The sequence below is a fragment of the Nicotiana tabacum genome, chromosome 13 (genome assembly GCF_000715075.1).
Source record: "Nicotiana tabacum cultivar K326 chromosome 13, ASM71507v2, whole genome shotgun sequence".
NCBI lineage: Eukaryota > Viridiplantae > Streptophyta > Magnoliopsida > Solanales > Solanaceae > Nicotiana > Nicotiana tabacum.
Genome location: NC_134092.1, coordinates 118,956,902 through 118,965,460, shown reverse-complemented (window position 1 = coordinate 118,965,460; position 8,559 = coordinate 118,956,902). Strand labels below are relative to the sequence as shown.

At 40.3% G+C, this 8,559-nt stretch overlaps 1 protein-coding gene across 2 annotated transcripts; it reads left to right on the top strand.

Annotated features, from left to right (window-relative positions):
- The first annotated feature begins 921 nt into the window (after window positions 1-921).
- Window positions 922-8,106, top strand: LOC107817225 (uncharacterized). 2 transcript variants are annotated; one of them, XM_075228403.1, is made up of 5 exons: window positions 922-1,523; window positions 4,835-5,546; window positions 6,372-6,741; window positions 7,287-7,664; window positions 7,760-8,106. In XM_075228403.1, the coding sequence occupies exons 1-4, from the start codon at window positions 1,247-1,249 to the stop codon at window positions 7,332-7,334; spliced, it is 1,407 nt and encodes a 468-aa protein (XP_075084504.1). In that variant the 5' UTR covers window positions 922-1,246; the 3' UTR covers window positions 7,335-7,664; window positions 7,760-8,106. The 2 variants fall into 2 exon arrangements, with proteins under 2 accessions (XP_075084504.1, XP_075084503.1); XM_075228402.1 differs by lacking the exon at window positions 7,287-7,664 and having other exon boundaries at window positions 927-1,523.
- The last annotated feature ends 453 nt before the right edge of the window (window positions 8,107-8,559 follow it).

The window sequence follows — 8,559 nt, the reverse complement described above, 5'->3', positions numbered from 1 at the left end:
CACAATCTCCTTCTAGGCTTCCCAAATGTTTCACATAATTAATTCTACCAATATCAATTCATACAACTCACTTCAACAATTCAAGCATATCTAAATTATGCAACTAACCAGTTATGTGATGTTTTCTTAACTACATTAACTTTTCAACTATACAAATTCATTCAAATTATATCACATGCGGCAGGAAGTTATCTCAAAATTCATACGTCAATCTATCAGAATTTGGGGAATTTAGCAAAAAATATAATACAGTGAAAGTAAAAGGTCTATATTATGATACTAACTAGTTAAATTTGGCGTTTACAGAATCCTTTTTAGGTAATTTTAATTAATTTACTTTTTAGTTAAAGAAAGTAAAACTACCCTTTGTTGTATGTGGGTGCGCCACTGCTCTCAAACAGACATTCCCCTACTCTTCCCATATACATGGAACCATAGCGCAGTTTCAGTCCTTTGCACTAAAATCAAGCTAACAAAAAAGTTTGTGGCTGTAGTAACCAATAAGCAACACTCTGTATTGCACAATCTATGATTTTAGTGAGGAAGATGCGTTCACGATTGCCTTTTGTGATGGTACGCGAGCTCTCTTCCCGTCAGTCATGCGCCGAGATAGTAACGAGCCACGCGCAGAAGTTTTTTGAACATAATAAAAATGTACAATATTCACACTAAAAACCTAAAATATTAAAAATGTAAATTATTTATATATCTCTCCGTAATAGTTCACTAATCTTTTTGAATTTTGATCGAAATGGCCCCCCCATAATGACTTGTCATTGCCACATCCACGTTAGTCCCGATTCTTTTTTCCGACCCAGCAGTCGATTCCATCCACTCCTTTTTGTTTTTCGCAAAAATATCACATTCCCAAAAACCAGCATATTTCCGAAATAACACACCCCTTGGCAAACTCCCACTCTCAATTTATGAGCGTGCATATTACGCGCCATGTATTAGCATGCCCTCGAAGCAACGCAAAAGAAAACATTTTATAATTCGTCAAACCCCCCCCCCCCCCCTCCCTCTCCCCTTTTCCCTCTCTCTCTCTCTCCTCTCACACATTCTCTCGAAACCCTAGAACCGTTTTGTCCTGTTTGTCTCCTCTCCTTTTAGATTCGATTCTCTGAATCTCTATGAAATTTCTCCAAATTTTCAAATCTAGGTTGGATTCAATGATTACTTACATGAACAAACCCTAGTTTTTCCGATTTTTTAAATATTTTTTTTAGCTAAAAAATTGAACCCTATGGAGGGCTCTGTGGCTATTACAGATGATCTCGGAGCCCCGCCGGAGTCATGGGAGGTAGCTGACGTGGAAGCTAGTATGCGGCGGTTGATACTTTCTTCTTCGAAAAAGGATTCCGATTCTTCTGTCAATAATAATAGTAATCAATCTGAGCTGCTTGATTCCTCGTCTTCGGCTTTGGCCCGTGCTGGTTCGGGTGGTGTGTCGGAGGATATGGTTAACACCGTCGATCAGTTTCTTCGTGAGGCTTTACAAAACCCTAGAGAGCGGCTTTCCGGTTAGTATTCCCCCTTTTTAAAGAAAATCTGATTATTGTGCTAATTTGCGTTATATTTAGGGTTTGTTAGTTGATTTTTTTGTTTGTTTTTCTGATGTGCCTTGTTTCGATATGTGATAATTTCTGTGGTCGTATACTCGGTTGTATACTAGCTGTCACATTGTTGTTAGTTGTGTCAATCAGTTAAGTACAGCTGAATTGTAAATTAGTTGGGGTCTGTTATATGAATCCCAAATGAATGCAATGTCACAATATTATCGTAAGACCTTAATGAGTGACAATAGAGCTGCTATAGTTCAGTTGGTTAAATCACCCATTTGGTAAGAACCTGAAATGACAACTGCGGATTATTTGGTAGACTGACTAGATTCTTTTCCAATCAGTGTCTGGTAGTGCTTTCCTCTGTGAACTGCATCCACTTTGTTTCTCTCTGGTAGTTAGTGTGAAGGATACAAATTTGGTACTTTTGCTTGTCTGGCGTACCACCACAATAGTAGAAAGAAAAGGGATTTGAGGCATTGAGGACAATTAGGAACTAAAGGAATTGATCTTATATCATAAAAAAATCAGAGGAACTGAAAAGTAGTGTATTTATCTGGGAAAGCTTGCTGAGTCTCTAATTGTTTGAATTCGAGATTAGAGTATTGGCTACATCCAAGTGTGTGGCGGTCTATGCAATGTGTGAAATCATGGGAGACCATGGTTCACAAAAAACCACTAGGTGAACTTTTTCCATCTGCCTAAGCCTTGGTGGGAGGTAGTATGTACTAGGTGGTGTGTGCAATGAGGCTCGGACGCCACTCTTATTTTTTTAGAAGTTAAGGTAATACTTTTATTGAAAAAAAGAAGATCAAGGCATTGGTTGCTATGGATGTAACTGATAAGCAGTGAAACTTTCATCTCTGTGAGACCAAGTTTCATGTTGGATTGAAGGAGATCTTCCCCTGATGACCCCTTTGGATGACTACAAGTTCAGATTGCATGCATATGTCGGATTGCTAAAACCTGAAAACAGTCTTTGTCATTATTGGTCTCTTTTGACTGCATAGCGAAGATAACTGTTGAGGAGAAAGAATGGATCCAAAGACATTGCAGTGGTGAAAGAATACATAGAAGACAAGGCACCTGACCTTGGTGACCACCATATCATTTTATTTGAAAGTTGGGATATGATGAAGGAGTGAGCTATCGATTTTTCCACGGTTCCACCCAAGTTAAAGCTTTGGGAAGTGCTCTTTTTACATTTCATGTTGCATGTATTTCAATGATGGGCTTTACTTTTTTTTAAACAAAGAAGAGCGGATCCAAGGAATTGAAAGAATACCGGGCAGTAAACTTGGCTCGTAGCTTCTACCAAAATCCTTGCAAAGAGGCTAAGAAGGTAACTAGGAAGCTTTTACCTGACACTCAGTTAGCTTTCATCAAGGGCAATCCGCAATCATAGTAGAATAATGCCAGGACACTAAACAAGACTGTAACTGTGTAAGCTCGACATTGGAAAAGTATCTGATCCTGCTAAGTGGACTATCCATCTTTTGAAAGACTTGGGATTTGAAGAAAAATTGATCAACTGGATTTATTTGTGCATCTCTATAGATGGAATGTTAGTTCAAATGTATGGCACACCAACAAGATTCTTTCCTTCAAAAGGGGCCTGAGCTGAGGTGATCCCTTCTGTCCTTCCTTTTTATTCTAGTAATGGAATAACCAAGCAGAATGTCAAGAAAGTCACGCTGAATAACTGATTCAAGGACTTCTCTGTGGGCAGGATTATGCTATATTGAATCCACTGGTCAGAGCAAAATATGGTGCAAGGTCACTCTGTCACTAACCCTGTAGTGTTAGGAGGATGGAAGCATATCAAAGGCTTCGGAGGACCTTTTAGAGTACACACTATACAAAACCAGGGATAGTAGAAATTTCCTATTCTAGATAGATTATTTATTGGGACATGCCCCGCTAAAATTCTAGAAGAGCACCCTGAGATACTAAGGCCATAATTGCAGAGTTTATATCTAATCAAGGTTGGGATGTAACCTTCAGAAGGAATTGCAATGGTTGGGATTTGGAAAGAATGACTATACTGCTGTATTTTTTCCGTGGGGTGGGGGGTGGGGTGGGGTGGGGTGGGGTAAGTCTACTGTTGCAGTTAGAGTCAGTTCCTGAACTAACACAAACTCTAAGTCTATATTGGCGGCGAAGGACACAGAAAGGGGTAGTCCACAGTGAAATCCTGCTACAAATGCTATCACCTTATAGAGTATCTCCTTCTCGCTATCCTAGAAAAGAAATGGGAAATTTCAGGCATTATTTAAGGTTGCAGATTGCTTTTTTAGTGCCTATTTAATTCCAAACACCTTGCAGAAAGAAGGCCTGTCTATTTCCAGCAGATTCTCTTTGGTTTGCACTTCCACCCGGAAAATTTGGAATATGTCTTTGATCTTTTTTATGCTCTAATGGACAATGCCGAAGACTCTCACTAAGTTGATGCAATGCTGGATCAGTAAGCTTTAGAAAGAGCCTAAACCATTATGCAAGACCATCCCCCCTTGCATCTGGTGGGTATCTTTAGGGAAAGGAATTCTGGAATGTGTGAGGGCAATAGGAATGTGTAGTAAAGCAAAGGTACAAATTCGAATAGCTTTTTGGTGTTGGATGACGTCCACATATTGTAGAGCCTCTTCTAGATCTCTGCAATTCCCGGAGCAGCTCGTTCTTACATCATCAGCGATGTGCAACTCCAGCACTTTAGTGCTGATATACATCATAAAGTCTTTGCTTATCACAAAAAAGGAGAGAAAATAGAACCATTTTATGTAATCTAAAAGCAGAAAAGGGCAAGTTTTCGAAGGAATAATTATCCGTTTTGGCTGAATGAAGGATAACTTGAACCATTACTACCTTACTAAAAAAAGGAAAAAAGAAAAGGAGAAACTTGAACGATTTTCTATCAGAAAAACCATGTTCTCTATTATATATTCTCGGTTATGTAGTCTTTAGCTGTTATGCTGACATAGGCTCTTGGTCATCACGTACTAATATGATGCACTTATATAAAAATATTCATTGTTTTACTTTTTACTTACCTTTGGGTGCTTTTTTCTATTCTACGTGCCTTTTTCCCCCAACTATCTTGCTTCTTCCTCTGTGTTTCCATTTTGAGATAACTAGTCTCCTTAAATGTCACTCTTTGCATTTTTCCTTTTCCCTCTCTTTTTCTCTTTTTTTTTTTTGGGGGGGGGGGGGTTCTCTGTTAGTTGGGTCAGTTCTCTTTATCATGCACATAGTGATTTTTCATTACCTTTTCTCAGTTCTGAGGATGGAGCAGGATGTTGAAAAGTTCATCAGGGACCCTGGTCGACAGCAGATGGAATTCCAGCAGCTGCCTACCTCCTATTTGCGACTGGCTGCTCACCGTGTGGCACAGCACTATTCACTACAATCAATGGTTTTGTTGGACAATAGTCTACCGGATGGCTCGGGTTCCAGAATTATTGTGCGCAAGACTTCTGAATGTCGGATGCCTTTGATTCGCTTGGCTGACATCCCGGTGAATTTGCCTCAAGGAGATACTGGCGTGGTTAAGGTTGCCATTAAGCAGAGGCCACAGAAAGGTTCACAGTTTGCAGGTTCTTCAAATTCAAATTCATCAAAGGGAAATTCTGCCAAAAGTGTTGAGGAAAGAAAGGAGGAATATAATAGGGCTCGAGCACGTATTTTTAACTCTAATAGTTTAAGTGGGAGCTCCAATGTAAAACCTGAAACTGAATCAAGGTCACAGGATACTTTCCAGTATGGTCCAATAGTCATACCACAGCTAGAAGAAAAAGGTAGTCTAGCTGGCGGTTCTGATTTGAATACTGGGCGGGGTCTGATTGATTCTTCAACAAGTAGCAGTAGATCAGCTAGAAGTAGGACAGAAAAGGAGCCAGTTGGTAGATCTAAATCTAATAATAAGGTGGCTATCTTTCGTGATCGGGAAATTGACCGGAAGGACCCAGATTACGACAGGAGTTATGACAGGTCTTTCTCAGTCCTCTGCTATTTTGTGAATATACTGTAAAGTGCTCCCCTTTCCTTCAGTTTCTGTTTTGTGTATGTGTTGGTGGTTCAGTCATGTGGTATCTCTTTTAACATGGATCGAGCGGATTGTTTTATATTGTCGTAAAAGCACTCCTTTATTCTATGAGATGTTTAAGTACCATCACTTTATTCTGGCAAGTATTCGTGAATTTCTTTGCCATGTATTCTGTATATGAAATGTTCAAATGGGTTATTTCTACAAATGTTTATTCCTATTGATGTTTTACTGACCAATCTGGGGAAATGCTTGTTTGTGGACTGGCTGTTCTACAATGATTGGTGTTACACAAAGAGTGATTCGAAGCATATGTGGGGGTCTATGGTTCTTTCTTTAATTACATGCTGACTTCTGAAGTTGTACCACCTATGTTCCCTTTTTTTTCCGTGTAGGTTCTTTTTCTCTTTTTTCTTTTTTTGGGTTGGGGTGGGGGATTGAATATAACCTGAGGTTTGGGTTATAGGATGCATAAGGGAAAAGCTTTTAAATCCTTTTTGTCTGTTGCTTCACACACAGGAAAAGATTGGGCCAAAAAAACTGTCATTCTTGGCCTGTCCAATCGTATTTGATGAAAAATCATAGCCGAAGTGATTCTATCTGGATTTGAATGTAGTGAAGTTGTCATAATACTCATCATGATCCCCTTTTGTCCCGTCTCCCTCAATTTTACAGATTGTCTTTTTGTGCTCGTGGTTCTTTTCACTATGATGCTCATGTCGTTTTCCTGCAACTTAGTCGGTGAGTCTAATTGACTTTTTATTTTGCAGATACATGCAAAGGTTTGATCCTGGGTTTGGATTTACTGGTGGCCCATATACAATTCAGCCCATGTACGCTCCTGCAATAAACTACAACACTGAGTTTCCCCAGCTTGGTGCAGCACTTCGGTCTCCCATTTCTGCTGAAAACCAACCTCGTCCACTTCCTCAACATTTACCTGGGCCTTGGGCAACATCAGCGACTCCTGGCATTGGTTATGGTCCGGCAGAGAGCATGATGCCTCCCCCTTTTAGTCACAATCATGTTAGTGCACGCTCAAGCGCAGCTATATATTTGCATTCAACGCAGTATCCTTGTCAGCGTCCTGGAATGACTTTTATCCATCCTCACGAGCAGGTTCACCAACCCTTCTCACAGGTATGGGAAAAAAAGTCTTTTCGCGTCAATCATTTGGGCTTGTTTTTTGCTGAACCCCGGGGACCTGGACAGATTTAAGAGGAAATTGCACCAATTCATACCATGTGGTGACAAACTGTCTCATAAGTCGTGTTTCGATGTAACATGTTCACACTACCCCTCACACAGAGTGCAAGAGATGATAATAGGTTAAGCTTGAAGCAAAGTTTAGTAAGTTTGGGAAAAAATTTCAGGTAAAGAGCATGCTGGGATCTTCATATTTAAGTGCTTGGTTTATACGTTCGAAGGATTTAGTGATGCAGATACAAAAAGTGGATCCAATGGCAGCTACACTTACTTTCCTGTAGGATGCTTGTTGTATCTTGTTAAGCTATATTATCTTATATTGGCATGTGTATGAGGAATTTTAGCTTGTAGAGAGGGTCTCTTTCTTCCACATGAGATAATATAATTATCCACTCAGTAGTGTTTGGCATTCTGGTTTTTTTTTCCACTTTAGGGTTTGCTTCATCATTTGATTGATCCTCCTGTTCATGGTTTTCCAGCCTCATCAACTGCAACCTGATGGTTTTGGATTAGCCCGGCCCCGGTGAGGGGCACGGGCCATGCCTGCATCCTGCGACGTACAATTCAGCATCTTGAGGGGGATGCTGAGCGGTAAAATGTTGCAATTGGCGGGGTGCAGGCATGAACAACTGAGACCTGTTGGAGTAGATTGTTCAGCTTGCAATATTTTCCATCCACCAGTCTCAGTTTTATGGAACCTCCTGCATTGCTGAGGATGCTCATATGTCCTGGAAGTTCCATTGCATGGATGAGCACTCAGCTCAATTGCCATGGAATCATGACAACGATGATGATGACGACAAATGAAATCAGCAAGAGTTCAGAGCTGGCAATATAAGAAGTTTTATCGGTTTTAGGTTTATTCTCGTTTTCTATTTTCTTGCCTTTCTTTATGTTGTCTTTTCTACATCTGAAGTAATTGTAACAATGTGCTGCTTGATTTGTGTCACAGCCTCGTCAAAGCTCCAAGAAGAAAGACAATAAGGTTAGAGATTTTGAGTAAATAGTGTCGACAGGACATGCAACCTTAAGCAATTGGTAGCTTTGGTGCCAGACTGACAGTGATAATACAGAGCTCTGATTACCGGATGTTCCTCTGAAGCAATGTCCAGGAGAGACTCTGCAGATAATGTATTTAAATGGAAAGTGTTTCCCCTTTTACTGCTTTTCTTGTTTGGACAGAATATTCGACTACTTTGTCTTTCGCTGACTAGTTTGTAACTGAAGCATTTTGTTTGGTCAGAACTCCGTCGCTCTTCACCAAAATGATAATGATCCTTCCTGGCGACTATGCCGGTATTCCCCTGTGGTTGATCTATCCTAATTCTCTGTAGAGAAATGGGATGCGGCCAAGTGTGCTAGTGTCAAGCAACTTGACACTTGGTGGTTGCGTCAAATCGTTCCAGTTACCAGGGCTAATAGTTAGGGGTTGGGCGTAACAGGACATCTCGTATGCTCTCTATTCAGTGTCATAGGCGGTTCAAGGAAAATGTGACTCGTGCCCCCCAACAACGGCATTACTTTTATTTTCTGAAAGTATTCAAAATGGCAATGAAACTCAACAAATATGGTCTGTTTTCTTGACTTCGCCCCATTATCGGCCAGGACTCTACGTAATAGAATTGCAGTCAATTAGCACCAGGAGTGTCAGAGGGATGAACAATTAGTTACTAGTAGGACGCAAATTTCAACAAGTTGGCGTTCACAACTAAATTGTTATACTATGAAAACGAGTACAAGTGGACTTTCTGT